Source organism: Carassius auratus, chromosome 32 (assembly GCF_003368295.1).
Source record: "Carassius auratus strain Wakin chromosome 32, ASM336829v1, whole genome shotgun sequence".
Taxonomy (NCBI): Eukaryota; Metazoa; Chordata; class Actinopteri; order Cypriniformes; family Cyprinidae; genus Carassius; species Carassius auratus.
Window position 1 is genome coordinate 7,398,167 of NC_039274.1, and position 19,679 is coordinate 7,417,845.

The 19,679-nt window shown below is 39.6% G+C and overlaps 1 protein-coding gene across 9 annotated transcripts; it reads right to left on the bottom strand.

Moving 5' to 3' along the window:
* Positions 1 to 160: 160 nt before the first annotated feature.
* Positions 161 to 19,260, bottom strand: LOC113051489 (epithelial splicing regulatory protein 2-like). 9 transcript variants are annotated; one of them, XM_026215272.1, is made up of 17 exons: positions 19,103 to 19,259; positions 18,781 to 18,933; positions 18,164 to 18,292; positions 11,057 to 11,170; positions 10,617 to 10,731; positions 9,866 to 9,961; positions 9,704 to 9,758; positions 9,349 to 9,459; positions 8,932 to 9,064; positions 8,498 to 8,540; positions 7,792 to 8,093; positions 7,277 to 7,513; positions 6,993 to 7,191; positions 6,223 to 6,427; positions 3,667 to 3,844; positions 1,959 to 2,060; positions 1,287 to 1,423 (listed from the first exon to the last, which is right to left on the bottom strand). In XM_026215272.1, exons 2-16 carry the CDS (start codon positions 18,910 to 18,912, stop codon positions 1,974 to 1,976), a joined length of 2,136 nt encoding a protein of 711 aa, XP_026071057.1. In that variant the 5' UTR covers positions 18,913 to 18,933; positions 19,103 to 19,259; the 3' UTR covers positions 1,287 to 1,423; positions 1,959 to 1,973. The 9 variants fall into 9 exon arrangements, 7 of the variants coding, with proteins under 7 accessions (XP_026071055.1, XP_026071053.1, XP_026071052.1 ...); XR_003276901.1 differs by lacking the exons at positions 18,781 to 18,933; positions 19,103 to 19,259 and adding exons at positions 3,404 to 3,468; positions 18,375 to 18,763 and having other exon boundaries at positions 1,409 to 1,423; XM_026215270.1 differs by lacking the exon at positions 1,959 to 2,060 and having other exon boundaries at positions 161 to 1,423; positions 19,103 to 19,260.
* Between the last annotated feature and the right edge of the window lie 419 nt (positions 19,261 to 19,679).

Below are 19,679 nucleotides of genomic sequence, written 5' to 3' on the forward strand. Positions count from 1 at the left end.
ATATTTTAACCTTGTCCAGGAAAAATGAAAAACATGAAAAGTCATAACATTGTTGTGGACAATGGGGAATCTTGGAGTCAAAAACAGTTCAAGACCATTGCTCTATTCTTCAATGACACGTGGTCCAAGCTGGTCTAAAAAAAAAAAATAATAATAATCATGTCACCACTTTGACATGATGTCAAAGCAATATCAATTTATTTATAACATAAGAGTCACATTTTATACACATACATGTCATACATTTGAGGGGAAAATGCTGTTTCTTTCACTAGAGAGGTGTGACGTTTTGTTCAGCCTTGTATTGCACTGTAGGTAATGTAGTCTGGAAGTAATGTAGTCAAGAAAAAAAAATGAAACTCATGATTCAAGCAGCAAAAGAGAAAAGAACAAACATAGACCACATTTCCAAAGCACTCGAAAGTCCAAAACAAGGTAAGACCTCGGCACAGTTCAGTCTGCGCATCTCTCAACAGGTCTGAACGCAGGCAAAATAATACACACCTCCATCGATTCAATTCATCTAAGGAACGAGCATTTATGAATGTAGGTTACACAAACAACTCTTATATATACTTTAAATAAAAATAAAAAATAATTTGGAATGGATCAGACTAAAAATCAGTTCATGCAAGTCTATGCAGTACATACTTGGTCTGATCCTCATGGAATAAGGAAAAGAAAGACTGTCAGTCCAAACAGTGCAGAGGTACACTGGGAAAAAGCATCATGCCCTTTTTAATCCTATGTGCTGCATAACAGTCTTTTTAAAGCATGTATTTGGCTTCTTGCAATCTCACTGCATTTCAAAACATTCCTTTATCCATACCGGCAAATAAGTATTGCATTGCATTTTGGTTGTCAAGTGCAAGGACTCGAGCCTAACTGGACTGGCCAGCTGTGTTTATAACAGGAAGACCGCTTGTTCCATAAACTGATGGCTTGCAATGTTAGAAGTTTACTTTAAGTCTTGAATTAGGACAGAAGAGATCTTGACATAAAAAGACACAGGAAGAATATAGCATGCATGCCACTGATCTCAATTTCTCTCATACACACACACACACACACACACACACAAAGCAGCGAGGCAGTGCTACTGATGGTTTATCGCGTGTATATAAAACACACAGTGCTTCTGTGTCAGGTCCTCTTCTTCTTTGTGTAGACAACAGTCTTCAGACGACGGTGTGAAAAGCCAAAAGACAGGTAATGAGGGAGAAAGGGCTGGGACAGGTGAAGTGCAGCGGTCAGTGTGTGGTCACTCGCAGCAGGCCAGGCGGATGGGGTGGCCGGAGAGGGGAAGATTGGAGCATTCGGCTACAGCCTGTCTGGCTGCTTTCTCACTGGGGAAGGTCACCAGCGCCTCCCCGCTGCGCTGACCACTCCAGTTATACAGCATGAGCACAGAGTCTGCCTGGAGCTACACCAAAACAAAAGTGAAACAATTAAAAATGATATTCCAGTGGTAAAAATAAAAACACTGGCATGTATTCCAATAAGGTCAGAAAGGTCAAGATCATGCATGCACACTGAACTCTATCACTTGGGAGAGAAAGAGCATTTGAGTTTGGATTCATCAAATCAAATCAAGTCACCTGAAAATGAAAGAGCTTAAACTTAGGAAACCCTTTTAAAGGCAGGAGATTGCAATACGTTCAGAACGATGACGCTACCCGAACAAAGACATTCAAAGCCCAAACCAATTAGTCAGATTAGAGAGAAAAAGCATTCGAACATCTGAAAACAGCAGCACTAGATCAATAAAGCATTCTGGGATTGATTATGCAAAAAGCAGAGATTGGAGATTTACAAAAGATACGGAAACAGAAGAGAGTATCAGGGATTCCACTTCTGATCGGAGGTCACCCCAGAGCAGTGGAAGCGAGGGGAGGAGTTAAGAGTATTATCCATGCACAGGCGACGGGTTCAGGTCATGGGGCATCATGGGAGCTTACCTGGAGAGGCTCGCCCTACAGACAAAGCCACTCTTTGGGCTGAATCAGACTCCGGCCCTGATCGCTCACTCCAAGCAAGCTGCTGTATTCTTCAGGAGAGTACTACAGCACAATGAGCCACAGTCAGTGCCACAGGCCTCACGTTACACTCACAACAATCAGCACTTCTCTAAACCATGTTCATACATGTACAGCAGTGTGCATGTCTACTAGGGGTGTAAAAAGATATGCTTTTAAAAAAACTGTTCTTTTAAACTTTCTATTTATTAAAGAATCCTGGGGGGGGGGGCAGAAGCACAACTGTTTTACACATTGATAAGAAATGAGTTTCTTGAGCAACAAATCAAAATATAAGAATTATATCTGAAGAAGTATGTGACACAGAAAGACTGGAGTAATGATGTTGAAAATGAAGCTTTGCCATCACAGAAATACATTGCATTTTACAATAGAAAAGAGTCATTTCAATTCCACAAAATTACTGTTTATACTATATTTGGATCAAATAAATGCACACTTGGTGAGCATAACAATTTTTAACAATTTAGTGTGTGTGTGTGTGTGTTATACACTACCACTCAAAAGTGTGGTAGAGTTTTTATAGGAAACCCTTTTAATGTTAAAATTATTATTTATTTTTCCACCTTTTCAGGATTCTTTTTTATGAATAGGAAGTTCAAAAGAACATTTATTTGAAATAAATCAAACAATTTTTAAGTGCAAAAAAAAAAAATCATGAATCATAAAAATCAAAGATTCAGAATTTAATTAACTCAATGTTAGATCACATATGCTCACACCCCTATGGATGTGTGAAAATGTTAAATCTACAGGTAAATGAAGGGAAGAGTATTGAGTTTGCTAAATGTAGTTCATTTAAAAGGCTCTTTAAACCGATCTGAAGTGCAGTGTGTTAGAAGTGAAGAGGTGCACCAGTGTATGTCCAAACACACCACCCCAATACACTGTACAACAGAAATAAAACATTTGCATCATACTGGGTTGTACAAAAGATGTCCAAGCGTGAATGCACTATAGATATGGAAAGAAAGAGGGGGTGCAGACCACCTGCCAAAAAAGAAACACTTCCCACACACAGAGGCCCATAGTGTGCATTTTGGATCAGAGGTTAAAAGCACACTTGGAGGGTGGACAGAGCTAGATCCATTTCAGCAGTTCAGCAAGGAGTCAAACCTGAACTCAGCATTTTACACACGCGCCACTGTGCTACGCTTGGTGAACAGTGTTAGACACACAGCTCAGAGTCACACGAGAGGCCAGGGACGCTGCATGCTCAACACCGTTTTACCAACCCCACCACACAGAGAATAATCTACAATATCTAGAAAATCTCCATGGCTATATATATGTACATATTTTGAGAGAGAAAGCACACACAGACCCGTGCCCAACACAAAGCATCACTCATTTCCTTTTAACTCAACCCATTTTCTCCTCCGAGTGCTGGTGTCATACCATCATCTGATGTCTCCACCTATTCGGGTGTCAGCTAATGAGAGGACAAAATGTGCACAATGATTCAGCATAAAAAAACAAGAAAGAAACTTTTTAAGATGTGTGCTGTTAACCAAGAGCACCAGGTTCCTGATAAAGTCTCAGGTGAGAGGTATGCTGCTCAGGACACCCTTTTTGACTTGTTTTTGAACTCGAGAACTTGAGTGAGTGAGTAGTGGAAATGAGGAGTCACCTGATATCCCTGAAAGAAGCTGAGGACGTCTTTGACCCCCGCGTTGTATGGCACACCCTGCATTCGCACCAGTGCTCCGGGCTGAGGGGGAAGGATGGAAGGGGCGTGCTGGGTGGCCACTGCTACTGATCCCGGCGGGGCCGCAAAATAACTCAGCGTGGAGGGAGACACCGGTGGACTAAATCAAGAGAGAGAGACAAGACGAGTTTGAGAGGGAAAAAAAGGGTTTCCATAATCGAAAACAGATGCATTAAATCATTATAACATGGATTATACATTCTGAATGGAGGAGCTACATTTGAAGCAATTGTAATACATTTGATTGACTTATGTTTTAAAGAAGACTTATGAAGCAAACAACTCTTCAAATGTTTGGGATTGCGAAATCTTTTTAATGTTCTTGAAAGGTCTTTCATGGTCACCAAGGAAGCACTGATTTGATATATTTTTTAAAACATTCATTACAGTTATATTGCAAGATGTACATGTGCATCTCAGTAAATTAGAATTTCGTGGAGAAGTTAATCTATTTCAGTAATTCTCAATCAAACACAAATTGTTGAACTCGTGTATTAAATAAATTCAATGCAAACAGACTGTAGTTTAAGTCTTCGATTCATTTAATTGTGATGATTTTGGTTCACATTTGACAAAAACCCACCAATTCACAAACTCAACTAATAAGAATATGGTGACATGCCAATCAACTAAATCAACAAAACAACTGCAAAGGTTTCCTGATCCTTCAAAATGGTCTCTCAGGTTGGTTCACTAGGCTACACAATCATGGGGAAGACAGCTGATCTGACAGTTGAAGACAATCATTGACACCCTTCACAAGGAGGATAAGTCACAAAAATCCATTGCAAATAAGCTGGCTGTTACAGAGTGCTGTATCCAAGCATGTTAACAGAAAGTTGAGTGGAAGGAAAAAAAAAAAAAAAGTGTTGAAGAAAAAGATGCACAACCAACCGAGAGAACCACAGCCCTATGAGGATTGTCAAGCAAAACTGGATTCAAGAATTTGAGTGAACTTCAAGGAATGGACTGAGGCTGAGGTCAAGGCATCAAGAACCAACACACACAAAAGTGTCAAAGAATTTGGATACAGTTGTCATATTCCTCTTGTTAAGCCACTCCTGAGGCACACGTTTACCAAAACATCATGGAGCACCTCATTCTTCCTTCTGCTGCCCACACTGCCAAAACCAAGAGACACTCCCCACACTGCCAAAAGCACAAAATGTTGGTCAAATGACTTGGTGTTGGTGTGCTTGAATGGCCAGCAAATTTGTCAGACCTGAACCCCAGAGAGAATCTATGGGCTATTGTCAAGAGGAAGATGAGAAACAAGAAACCAAAAAATGCAGATGAGCTGAAGGCCACTGTCAAAGAAACCTGGGCTCCCACACCACCTCAGCAGTGCCACAAACTGATCACCTCCATGCCACGCTAAAAACTGAGGCAGAAATTAAAGCAAAAGGAGCCCCTACCAAGTACTGAGTACATGTACAGTAAATGAACATCCAGAAGGTCAACAATTCACTAAATGTTTTTTTATTGGTCTTAAAGTTCTCTAATTTGTTCAGATGGTGAATTGGTGGGTTTTTGTTAAATTTGAGCCAAAATCATCACAATTAAATGAACCAAAGACTTAAACTACTTCAGTCTATGTGCATTGAATTTATTTAATACACAAGTTTCACAATTTGAGTTCAATTACTGAAATAAATGAACTTTAATAAATTTTTTGAATTAATATTTTATAATTAACATTTTGTGTGTCAATTGTCGATAAAGCAAAATTTCAGCATCATTACTCCAGTCTTCACTGTTACATGATCCTTCAGAAATCATTCTACCATATTTTCCGGGACTATAAGTCACACTTTTTTTCATAGTTTGGCTGGTCCTGCGACTTATATTCAGGTGCGACTTATTTATCAAAATTAATTTGACATGAACCAAGAGAAATGAAACGAGAAATGAACCGAGAGAAATTAATCAAGAGATTCGTTCTCTCGCGGCTGGAGACGGTAATGTTTTCTCTTGGTTCTTGGTTATAAATAAATGCGACTCATAGTCCAGTGCAACTTATACGTTTTTTTCCTCATCACGACATATTTTTGGACTGATGCAACTTATACTCAGGTGCGACTTATAGTCCGAAAAATACTGTATGCTGATTTGTTGATCAAGGAACATTTATTATTATCAATTTTAAAAAGGATCCACAGGATTCTTTGATGAATAGAAAGTTCAAAATAGCAGCATTTATTTTAAATTAACTGAAATTGTAACTTGCTGAAAACATAGTGTTTGTGATTACAATTAATATTACTAATATTATTACTAACACATTTAAATACTGAACATCTGTGTTTATCTTTTTTTATGGTAATGATAAATATGCTAATGTTTAATAAATAAATTGCACAGCTAAATTTAACCCCACTATGTACCACAGACAACATAGGCATTTAACAAAGTGGCATGTAAAAATGAGGTCAGTTTAGAACGAGGTAAATCTTTGCACAGATATTTGTCTTCTTGTACCTGGGGTAATACGTGGTGTAGTTCATGTTCATGTTCATGTTCATGTAAAGCTGGGGAGAGTAGTAGGCGAAAGCAGGTGCAGGGCTGTGTGCTGGGGACAGTGGAGTTCTTGGGGTGGCCAGCAGGGGGGGCTGATAGAACGCTGCCTCACTGGGAAGCATAGCTGGAGGAGCAGGAAATGCAGCATATGTTGGTGGAGAGAGACCTGAGAAAGACATGATAGGACTTTATTAAAAATGAAAATTTCACCATGTGGGCATTCTAAATCTCGCTCTCTCTCACACACACACACACACACACACCTGACCTTGCAGGAGTGTGTGAATGTCATGTATACTTATCTTAACTGGCACAGAGACAACTACTGTGTTTTCTGATGTAGTGTGAGCACATACAGCCCATTCTCAAGCCAAGGTCAAACAACCAAATCAAATGACAGAATAAAAAGCCCTTCCTTTTGTGCCGCTTTTGGGCTTGCTCTTTCTAAAATGCCTAAATGTTGCACCTTGAGGTCCGTGACAGAGGTGATCACACCACTTTCTTGTAGATAGATAAACTGAAATCTAATCTCAAACGGTCCAGCGGATAGGAGCAGAAGAGCACAGGCTGGAACACTGCACACAGATCAGCATCTCTTGAACAGGAGGAGATTACAGCTGCTGGCTCACGCCAAATACTAACCCAAATTAACAGTGCAGTTCATCTTATCATGGTTTCCAATAAGCATTTGACAAGAACAAAGCTCTATAAAGTAGCAGACAGTCTCTTACAGGGCAGCTTGCACGGAGGCGGCGAGAGGCCGCTGCGGTTAAGCGTGCCCCCCATCAGCACAAAACTCATCTCCTCAGTGGAGCACTGGAACACCTCTACATAACGGTCCTTCATCATCTTCTTGTGGCACTTCTGAGCCACCATAAATGCACGGTCAGCTGACTTCATCTGAATGAAGGCATCACCAGAGGGTCGACCCTAAAAAAGACAAACCAAAAAAAAAGGTCAAAGGGTCATGCTAGAAACACCTAATGATTCTAATTTCATCAAGTTCCTCTGTCACCTGTTGGTTCAGGACCATGTGCACTCCATGTGGTTTGATATCGATGGTGTGTTCTCCCATAAACTCCAGGATGTCCTCGATGGCAGCAGTGTACGGCAGACCTCTCAGCCTGATGCAGTCTCGCGTGCTGCCGGTGGTGATGAAGGGTGACGAGGCTAACACCGGTACAGACACCATCTGAGGCGGAGGAGGAGGAAGCGTGGAGATCAATGGAGTGGACATGTAGCGATTCAAAACCTAGTTCCAAGATACAAAAAGAAGGTCAAGAAAACAGCAATGAAGAACAAGATGTTGGTTACATTCAAACGTACACCAAGTCAGCTTTTTTTTTATTTTGCCGTTTATTTAGCAACCCTAAATCTCTAGCATTGCAGTTTTGCAAAACTTCTGCCCTATTATACCCAAATGCAACCATAGAATGGATTTTAAAACTAATGGCTTCCTAAAGAAAATGTAAAAGGGTGAAGAATTTTTTTTTTTCTAAATGATGAGCGTTAAACACAAATCATCTGTACCTGTTGGACCTCCGCTGCAGTACTGCGAAACAGCTCAATGTATCTCTTGCCCAGGATCTGTTTGTGCTTCTTCAGGGCATTCTGGGCATATTCCTCACAGGCAAAGAGAACAAACGCATCGCCTGTGGGACGTCCATCTGGGTACTTCACAAACAGAAGCCCCTCCGTCCCATCAGTCACCGGGCTCTCCGGTCCCAGGAAGCCCAGAACATCCTGAGGACTAGCAGTGAACGGAAGCCCACGCATTCGGATTATCACTTGGTTTTCCTTAGAAAGAAACTGAGCTACCTCATTGGACGTGCCTGTCAAAAGATGAGGACATTCAGAAATGGCAAACGTGGCAACAACGTGAGACAGACTCCCAGCTGCTGTAAAGCCTTTCAGCAAACACATCCACACGCACTGTAATGATATCTCGGCAGGCTGCTGTTCTTTTACACCTGCTGTGTGTGAGGCTTTTCAGAAGCTCCTGACCAATCTCTCTCCCTGAGGGAATGACTCTGTTTCTCTGAGAGTTTACCCCTCTACCTGCCCTACACGAGTCAGCAAGGGAAGAGACTCACAAAGAGTCTTTCATTCCCACAGAGGGGGTAAAAATGAGGGACTGACACACACACACACACACACACACACACCTGGGAATAGCAGACAGAGATTTACTCTACAAATGCTCACATTACAACAGAAGACAATGTAAATGAATCACCTCCTGCAATCTTCAGAAATTCCTCACCAGTCGCTTTATACACCTGAAACAAAATAAATAGTGTCATTGGAGTGGACTGCATGCCTTTGATTGTATTATTCAGATTGTGTAAATTAGGGATGGGTGAAGATGGTTACTTTGTTAATTACTTAATTTGATTATGATATTTTACCTATAAAATTAACAACAACAATACTTTAAAGGGAACAAAATTAAGAGATGCAGCTTCTTTAATATGCTGTGCTTTAGCATGCTGTTAAGACTGTCAAAGTAAACTCTCCAGAAAGTGGTTTCTCTAAATTCATCATTAGACAACTCGAACACTAGTAGTTGATTCGTCTCAGATTAAAAGGGAGTGTTGTTGCACAATGCATTTTTTCAGATGATCAGAGTAAAATAAAGCATGGTTTGATGCTTTGAGGAGGTGAACTCACTTCAATGTATCTGTTGCCCATGTGATGTTTATGTCGTTCGAGTGCCATGTCTCTTTGCTCAGAGTTCATGAAGCGCACCAGAGCTTCCCCGTTCCTTCGGCCCTGAGCATTTAAACACAGTGCAACGCCACCTCTGATACAAACACACACCCACAAAAATCAAACAAAGCCAGAAAACAACACATTTAGTATGCATCCTTTAAAATGTACTCGTTATGATAAATCAGCTTGGACGTTCCACGTAAAGCTACTTATCCACTAGTGAAAGTCCTGATGTGAGATTAGGCTAGATTTGCCTTTCAGGTTTTTTGAAGTTTTGCATTACACTGCTAATGTGCACTTAAGGGTCTTTTCCGAGTGCATGCACCATGTCATTGCAAGTGTGCCTTTCAGTGTTAAGCGGATCTGAAATCTCACTTGGCAATGTTGAGGCCCTTGAAGAAGCGAGCGATGTCCTGATCAGATGACTGCCATGGCAACCCACGAGCTCTGATGACTGTCTCGCTGTCCACAGCTTCTGTCTTACTGCTGGAAGCCAATGCCCACATGCAGACACACAGGTTACAGATCATTCATGCTTATCAGCATACTCATGGGTGATGACCGCAGTCAGACAGTCTTATAATGAGAAACCTCACAGGTGTATTTATGCTCAAAGTCATCAGCTCTTAAAATTAAGAACATTCTTGACAGCAGTAAAAGGGTAATTCCTCACTTCTCAGACAATCAAAACTTATCAAAAAAAAAAGAAATTCTAAAGATGAGTAAATACCATGCTCCGGATTCAAACTTGTAGTTTACGGTCTCAGAAGTGGAGAATTTGTGATCTACAAAAGACAGTCACATGATCAGCTGTGTATATCAATAGCAAAATATGTAAGGTTGTATCAGTATATAAACTGCACGGATCAATCCATTAAGCTGAGGGACTCACTGTAAGGCTCAGCCAGGAGGTGCAGAATTAGCAGAACCATGTTCTTCACCTCCCTCGTTCCGGCCTCCTGCTCCGCCGCTGCAGGAACACACACATCTGACAACACGGTCAAGGTCATACGCATACGTGAATGCACAGATTCCTACCAAAACAGCTGAAAATGCTGAAATAGTATTATAATCCTGGGCCCGCATTCATGAAAATTACTAGTGCAAAGAGTTGCACCTAATGACAAACTTCTAGGAGAATTCTTCTTAGAATTAAAGAAAAGCCCCTAGCAAAGGAGGAAGTAATTCAGAAAGCATCTTAACCCTTAAAAGAGCTCTTAAGGTCCAAAACTGCTAAGAGTACTGACAAGGAAACAAGAGTTTCTTTAGCGGTGGAGAAATTTAACTAAATGTGAAGAGAGAAGAAATGCATTGCACACAATGCATGATAGTGTGTTAATTAGACACTACAGATTAGATTGTGTAGTGATCGTGTTTGTGACCAATATTAGACACACATTAAAATCTCTGGCACGGTATAAAAATGCCATAGTGCCAGAAATGAAAGTAATCACTCATTTCAACTATTTAATTATATTATATTATATTGTAAAACAGGAAGGCTTATAATAAACTATAATGAAAAAAAAAAATACATAGAAAATTGTCATATCGCAATGGGTTCAGCCCTGCCTCCTCACTAACATAAAAGTCTTAGTCTTTTCACAAATAGCAAGATAAAACCCAAAGCATATGCAGGATACAGTCCAGCATGGAGGTCAGAGTGAGATCTTTGACAGGACCTGCGTTGGGGCAGCATTTGTGGAACTCTTTCTTCAAGTCCACAAACGTGTAGAAGCATTCTGGCAGGACTAGATTCTACAACAACACACACAGACAAATGAGGGAGATGCACACTAGAAAATATGTTTAGGAGGAGCCTAAAGGAAGGGCAGAGGAATGGAGTGAGGGCATTTTAAATGTCCTCTGGAGAAGCACAGCATTCCTGTAAAGATTATAACATGCTGCTGCTAAACAGATTATACCAAACTGACAACTAATTTAGAAATGTCAGAAGAATACACACACCCATAGGCTTTTCCTTTTCAGTTTTCAATAGCCTTAGTTAAGGGTGGATTAAATACAAATAGGCTACTCAAGGATGGATGACTGGTGTGTTTGGACTTTGGAAGGGGTGTGTTACCTTTTTGGAGGCCTCAGGGTGCAGCACCTGTCGGATAAGCAGTGGTCCATCCACACAAAGTGTGTAGGAGCTTCTGCCCAGAGACTTCAGTTCATCCGACACTGACTGATAAAACTAGAGACAGAAACAGAAACAGTGAAAAACAGAGAAGGAACGGAGAAAAACTTTATTATTTCTATTCTAAAGCACCGCAGCATAACACACAGGTGCATGTATTAGATTCAATTCCCTTTACATCTACACCTTTGAGTTCTTTTTTCATAAATAAATTTGACAGATATTGCTTTTTGACAGCTGAAGGCAATGTCTTTGTTACTTTCTTTCTTTGAAGATTAAGCAGCTGGTCAGACTGGATTGGTGAAAATACAGGAAGAGAGCCATGGTGGTTTCAGTCATTCGAGATAAATTATTTCACATGACCAGAGAGATAAATGACAAAACAAATCAAGAGTGTTTGTCCTGCTCACAGTGCATCACCTGCCCACTCACAGCTATAGGAGCTCCCACATTTACCTGTGATTAGATGTTGGGTGTGAGATCAATGATACACCATATTAACGTTCATGGGTGGAGCAAGAGAGAGACTCTTTCTTGTCATAGCATAACTATTTGGTGTTTTAAACCAAACATAGAGAGAACCTATGGAATCACCAATAATCAAAAAAAAAGTTATATTATATTATATATATATATATATATATATATATATATACATACACACACACACACACACACACACACACACTCACACACACTTTAAAAAATATTGATAAACTAATGTTAAAGGGGGGGGGGGGAAAGTCTAAAACCATTTTACTTGCATTACATTGAAGTGAGTTCACATGTTAATTAATGAAATAAAGACAATAAATAAAACAAGAATGTGTGTAAACAAGAAAAATATTTGACAAAATTACAAAATTAACCTTTAAATGACATTTGACAGTGAACGCGCAGCCGCATATACGATAGCTGGGGTCAGTCGCAAATGTTAAAAATTTAAAAAATTTAAAACTTTGTCAAAACGACTGGTAACTTCTGACAGCAAACAGTGACTGAAACAGACCTGGTCTGTCTTGGCACAAGTGTTTGGGCAATATGGTCATTTTTCAAATCGTCATATCGTCAGCCCGTGAGATCGTCGACACTATTTTTGTGCATTGGTGGAGCAAGAGAGAGAGAGACTATTTGTTCTTGTCATAGCAAAGTTATTTGATGTTTTAAACCATGCGGGTGCGAGAGAGACAGCATTTGGAATCACCAATAATCGTAAATATATACTTTCAAACGAACTGATAAACTAACGTTAAATATGAAAATACTGCATTTAAAACAGTTGGTTCATATATAATTTGACGCAACTGTCTTATCACGCGTCCTGGGACAAATTTGCCGCATCTGCGCACAGAAGTAATCAGTCTAAATGTTCTGCAAAATCAGTCAACAGTGAAAATCAGTAGTAGATTATATTTAAATCCAACAGTTTAACACCAATATTGGACATAAAAGAACACGTTAAACATAAAATACAGTATTCAAAACAGGCAAGTTCATATATTTGGAGTAAAGCTGAATTGAACTGATGCATTAGTCGTACAGCGCTCTGGACCGCACGCCTCATGACGAGACCGATGCACCACCACAGAAAGAAGAAAGAGATGCGTTCTAACATAACAGTGGCATTAAACTCAGTTAATGAAGGCTTGTTTAAAATATTGCACATATATAGGCCGTTCAGATTATTTAAAGTGCAATCAAATACCTTCTATCTGCAGACGATGTACGACTGTTTGTGGATGAAGACTACACGTTACATTTTCAGCCAAAACAACATGATAAACAGTTTCTCTGATATTAAAAGTACTCTTATTGTGTAAGACTTACATTATACCACCTACATCAACTTTTTTTAACTAATTAAACTAATACTAGCTCAGATCAAGAGTTATTATGAAAAAAACTTAATGTGATCAAACAAACATGAACTTTTCTATGATTGAAGTCATTCTGCGGTGAATTACAACAGAGCAGGAATGACAAGAGTCTGAAGAAAACCGATGGTTCCTTTATGGCCTAATTTTCTTATCATACAGGCCAGGGCTGATAACAAGCAAACATAGCCTTTACCCAGAGAAATCAAAAGTAAAAGCAACCATGACAGACAGTAGCTGTTTAAAAGTTTAAAAGATTAAGTGCAACATACATAACCTGACTAATCTACAAGTTTGCAAATTTTGAAGAATTTGAGAAAAAAAGCAGTGTAAAGCGCTCAAAACACTGAGAACAACTGAAGGCTGAACTGCAGTAAACTCAACTACATTCCCATCACACTCTTGGACTGCGACATGCTGTTTTTCCACATAACCTGTCCATCTTCATAGCTCATGCAAATACAAAGCTTCGGTTAGTCATTAAGGGCTTAGCTTTGGAAATACCTGACAATTCTGAAAGTATAATTCAAGAGCTTTACATCTTATTTTAAGTAATCTCAAATAAGCATCTAGTGCTGCACGGTTTGTGTGTGCACTCATGGCTGTTTTTACAATACAACCAAACAATGCACAAATTGGCAACTGCAATAATCCAGTGCAAACTTAATTTCTGCTACACAAACATTCTGCTAAAACACACTGACACACCCTGTGACAACAATTAGACGGGGGAGATCAAACTCCAGGGGAAAAAAGCTAGAAATAAATGTAACATCTCACTGGCTGGAAATTAAAATTCAATTAAAATAAAACACTTACAAATAAACAAATAACAATAAAATAAAATAACATTCGCCTCTGACAAGCTGTCAGTGAGAGTGAGAGAGAAATTTGATCTATGGCAATCAATTGGTGTGTCCCGGTGAGCCATGTTTGCTCTGTGTGCATGTGTACAAAGAGACCGAATTCCAAATGGCATTTTTACTCCCTTGAAGAAAAGGGATGCAATCTATAGAGTCTTTCAAAACTGAAGTGAACAGCAGAATCTACGAAAGATCGTTTATTAAAGGAACACTCCACTATTTTTTGAAAATAGGCTCATTTTCCAACTCTCCTTGAGTTAAACAGAGTTTTTACCGTTTTCAAAAATAGTCCCCAGCAACTCTACAACTACACAAACTAGCTGGGGACTATTTTCAGGTGCTGCGTAATATCACTCCGCCTTCTGCACACTTGGTACAGCAGCTGACTATTACGATGGAATGAGAGTATAGCTCCTTGCCATATCAGCCTAGAAAATCGCAACTTTTCATTTTCAGTCAGTCTTAATACACGATGTAACTACAGAAGTGTCATGTTTTAAATAGGAAAAATATTAAAAAAACTTCAATTTTAAATTTTTCAATTTGTTCAATTTTAAGCGCGATGCTAACAGTGTAATCAGATTTAATGATCTATGCTTAGCTAAGCTTAAATTGCTACCGCCAGACCCGGAGATCGGCTGAATGTTTTAGAAAATGGTAAAACTGTTCAACTCTAGGGAAGTTGGAAAATTACACTCTCTTTCAAAAATAGTGGAGTCCTTCTTTAAGGCTACTAGCAAAGTGTGCTTATGGTTAGGCCTGCACGAACAAAATTAAACGCAATTGTCATGCAAATTTGATCAGTAAAGCTGGTTCTGTGATTAGTAGTAAATCTCTATCACCTGTTTTCAGGTGGAGCAGCATTCACTACACAGAGCTGTAGTTCTCTGACAAGCTATTCAAAATCGCTTTCATAAATCACAGACGATTTAATTGTAAAAATATGAAATCAACAAAATCGTTTGCGATAATGACAGCTGTTTGCATATCTTCTCTGTGAACTACGGCTCTCTGTAGTAAATGCTGCTCCATCTGAGAGCACGTGAAAACACCACATTTAATAACATTTTAACTCCAAACTCACTTCATAATTCATAAGTGTTTGAATTAAAATCTTCTGTGAGATGTGGCTTCTTAAACAGAATATTAAATTGTATTCTAAGCAGTGATAAAGACCATGTCGGTTAGCATTTCATTATTGATATACTTTATCATGATGAAAACTATAATAAGAAGAACTCCGATAAACCATATATTGTTGCAGTCGTGTGTTTATTAGTCACGCTGAATCAATGAAAGCAGTTATATCTTCTGTTTATTGAGCTACAGTAATAGGCATTTCCTGGATTTCTTCTTCGGAGCAATATTTGTATTTTTAACATGAAAGCGCCCTCTGGCCATCGGATGGAGATTTACTGCTGATCACAGAACTGTGCTTCACTTAAAGATATGCATGACAATCAGCAGAAAATATTCCTTACCTATTATTACATTTCAAACAAAGGATCTGTTTTTGAATGAAGTCTCTTATGCACACCAAGGCTGCATTTATTACAACCAAAATACAGTAAAATAGTAACATGGTGACATTATTACAACATAAAATAACTATTTTCTATTATAATATATTTAACTAATGGCAGAGCTGAATTTTTACCAGGCATTACTCTAGTCCTCAGTGTTGCATGATCCTTCAAAAATCATTTTAATATGCTGATTTGGTGCAAAATAAACATTTATCATCCATCAAAATTGAAAACAACTGTGCTTTTTTTTCACTTTAAGTGTTCTGCCCTCTAAAATGATTAGGGCATAGTGATGCTTACTTTGAGTAGAACTCAATCTGTCTGTTCGGGGTGTATTGAAGTGAGAGTGCCTTTAGATAAGGTAACAGGGTGTGCCGACTGAACTACCAGGATGTTTAAATAACAATCACATACAACCGGATTTGAGGATTTGATTATTCCATTCTGTATTCACTTTATCCAATGCTGTAAAAACATGAGACCCAAGATCCATCTAATTAATTTCTATAAATGACCATTTTACTGATGGGAAGTCTTTCTGAGGCTGAATGAAAGAATGGATAAACATGTCACTCATCCTTTCATAGAGGCATTTGCAAGACCTCTCCCTTCACACCGACAGTCTGTGGAGAAATAAATCTCTCTGCTCATCACTCACAGGTACTGACACGCTCTTGCCAGCCTGCTGTGCTTTGTCAGCGAGCTCACAGAATAAAACACAATTTCTCTGACACACCCCATGTCACTCAAACACACCCAAGATCATTTTCTCCCACAAACACACTCATGATCTCACAGTAACAATTTAATTCTGCTTCAAGTCTTTTCTCCCTCGCACACACACACAAAGGTTAGCACCACACCATTCCCACAGAGTTAGCATCTAAAAGCAGGTGCAAAGCCAAAGCGAGTCACCCAGTGAGTGCCAGCAGCTATAAATGTTTTTTTGTTTTTTTTTCCTGCATTTCACTTTGGATACCATGTCTCAATACACACAGCACAGATCAGGTGCTAATGCTCAGAGAGAGAGAGAGTGAGAGGGAGAAACTAAAGTAAACAAAAAAAAATAATTTAGTAAAAAACAAACAAACCATCTGTGAGTAATATAGGATGAGCCACACTAATCCCTCCTAAATACCCATTTCCTAACCAAGACACAATGACGAGGACAATTTTATCAACCGGTGAGTCACAACAGTGAGAAAACAGATGTTAGTTGTGTCACCATTCCGTATGTAGGGGACAGGTCTTGAAAGAATCTTTCAGTGAAGATAACAGGTCAAAGTCCTGAGTGAGAGCCCTTCCCCAAACCCCTCACTGTTCCTTACAGGACTGGTGACAATATAAAGCGTTTAGAGACAGATTCTGCCACATTGTGGTATGTGAATATATTTGCGCAGGACTGATTCAAGTTGACACATATGAGTGATAAGGAAACATGCATAAGAAAAAGTGCATGCTTGATCTTAAGAGTTAAGCACAATAAGCCAGAAAAAGAACTAAAATGCTAAATGCTTGCTTTTGTGGTTTTAATAAGAATCAGTGAATATAATTCACACAGTGAAGAATGTGCCGTTTTAAATTTTCATATGATAATACAATTTCTTACTTGAATGCTACTGTTAAATAGATCTACTGTATTTGGAAAAGTTAAAGCACTATTTTATTTGTATCTCTCTTACATTGCATCATTTTGTTTGTAATTTGTGTTTTGATTTCTTCTTAAACATAAAACAAAAACAACTATATTATGATTATATCTTAGTATATGAGAAATAAAATTATTCGTATCATGAAAAGACATTGGTTATATCACCCACTTCTAGTTCCAACAGCTGTTGGAAGTGCTTGTATTTCTTTGAAAACAACAATGAATATGAACTGAACTGAACTGAACTGTGATTGCGCCTGTCTTTCTATTTATCTCTCTGAAAGGTTGGCAGGGAGAAATTGATTTCACTAGTTAATATTTATAGAGCCCCCTGGGGATAGGCTATGACTGAATCAAGATAACATGCCACCACCTGAATGCTACAAAGGCATGCAATAAAAAAAATGGGAGAAAGTAAAATGTAATAAATGAGACTAATCATTGATTAATGGTTCTAATTTTTACATTTATTAAATACATATAAATTTCAACAAACATCTAGTCCAAGAACTGAGCTTAGACTCAAAGCTGTTTTCTATGGGACAGTAATGAGAGGGTGTTCATTATGAAACAGTGGGGGGTGGGAGTAGGTTTACAAAGTACAAACAAATTCTCTCTGTCATGGTTGAGAAACACGTTTAAAAAATAAAAAAGGTAAAATCTCTCTGGTTCACTTTTTTTTTAATCCTAATCCCTCTCTCTACTGTTCTGTTCATCCCTCTGTTTCCATATCACTCTTGCTCACTCTCCACTGACTGACATTTCTGGTTCTCAGGTGGGTGCATTCGCAGGTAAACATTCGGTCTTCCAGATGTCTGCTCAACACATCAGTCCACAACAAGACCAGACCTGCACTCCCCCCCTTCCTTCCCACACCCAAACCACAGCAAGCCACTTAAAAATCATCCCAAATCTGACAAATGCTAAAATCATGTTGAAAATATGCCTTATGCTGACACACAGCCTACTAAAATGTTTGTAGACACTGCTTTATATGTGGCTTTTGATAGATTTTTTTAGAACACTACAAACTAAAATTTCGAACCAAGTGACGAAAACATTCCTAAGCATCAGTCTGAAAGGCCAGCATATACACGAACACTGTAGAAAAGCGTGGATTGAGAATGGTCTCTCACCTGCTGCAGGACGCTCTCCAGCGGCTCGGCCTTGCACAGCTCCTCCGCCGTGAGCCCGGTCTCCTCCTTGCATTGCTCTGACAGATCCGCACTGTCCGGCTGCACTAGAGTCCGCTGAAGCTTGGCCACCTGTTAACAACATCATGTCTTTCAACGGGCCTCGCAACACATCTCAAGCGGGTTTTCTCATCGGCGCGCGCTTTAAACACACCTGGGCGTCGAGAACACAGACAATGTTCTCCACGCGCCTGTGCTGTCTAGATAGGCAGCTCACTAGGTTTGACACCGATGATGATGATATCTCAGAAAGTGTGTTTGTGTGGACGCAAAGCAGACACGGCAGGGTTACTGACCTACAGGCGATGACATGCACCAAACAAGGAACGCTTTCGTCTCTCGTGGCTCGAAAAGGCCACATTATAAATGCTCGAATAACGCTGTCAAACAGTTCATCAAATAAAACAGCTGCTGCTTGTAATGTAAATCACAATGTAAACTTTCTGAAAGCGCTCCTTTGTTAGTGAATGTCAGCTGTCAAGGTTGTTTCTAACACTAGAACATTACTAGGTGGGTAGTTTAAAGTTAGAGACCTCACAACAGGGTCAAAAGGTCCGTACCTTATTCTCATGTAGATCCACAATTTGCCACACCAAGAGAATTAATTCCCTTTCATCCGACCCCAGTTTACCCCCATTTGCACCAGCTGTTGCCCCAAAGAACACCACCAGAGTATCACTGTGCGAAGCCATCAGGGACCACAAGGGTAAAAACTACAATTAAGAGCAAAGATCAAATAAAACAGTAACACGAGGGTTCCACCTTTCTCCAAGAGAAGCAAACAAAAGAAATGGAGTTTCAATTGAAGTACACGAGAAAGGACAGGAGATTACTTCAGGAGAAGGACACGAGAGAGAGAGAGAGTGCGGCGCGAGACTCTACCTGTTGCAGTACTTGTGCTCTTTATCCAGAGTTACTGGTTTGACTGGTAAACAAGGCAGAAAAAGCCCTGGTTCGTCTCACGCTAACCCCATAACAAGCCCTGAAGCTTTTCACGCTGTCTCGTTTTTTCCTGGTTACCTGGCTTTGGTTCGGCCTCCCTGTTTGGAGTCGAGCTCCCGGGGGAGCGCGTTGATTGGCTGGTTTGTAAAGGTGAGGGCGGGGCGTATTGCCACGGCACCTATGTATCCCGTTCTGATTGGTTTATTATGCGTTGGGAAGTAGGAGAGAAGATCCGAAATTCATTTGTCTTGCTCTGCTTCTACACACTTATACAGACGCGCTGTCATTTTAATATATGTAACTGGTTTAGGTTTTAATGGCTAAAAGAAAAAAAGAAAAATACATGGCACTATGGCATAGCAATGGCAATATAAAAAATAAATTACAAATAATTTAGGAGCCCAAACCTATCCTTGGGTCATACGTATACCCTATACAGTCAACTGTGCTGAGGATCCACTAATCCATGGCATGCCAAGCTTAAGTGACGATTCTATGGCCTCTTCCAGACTCAGGA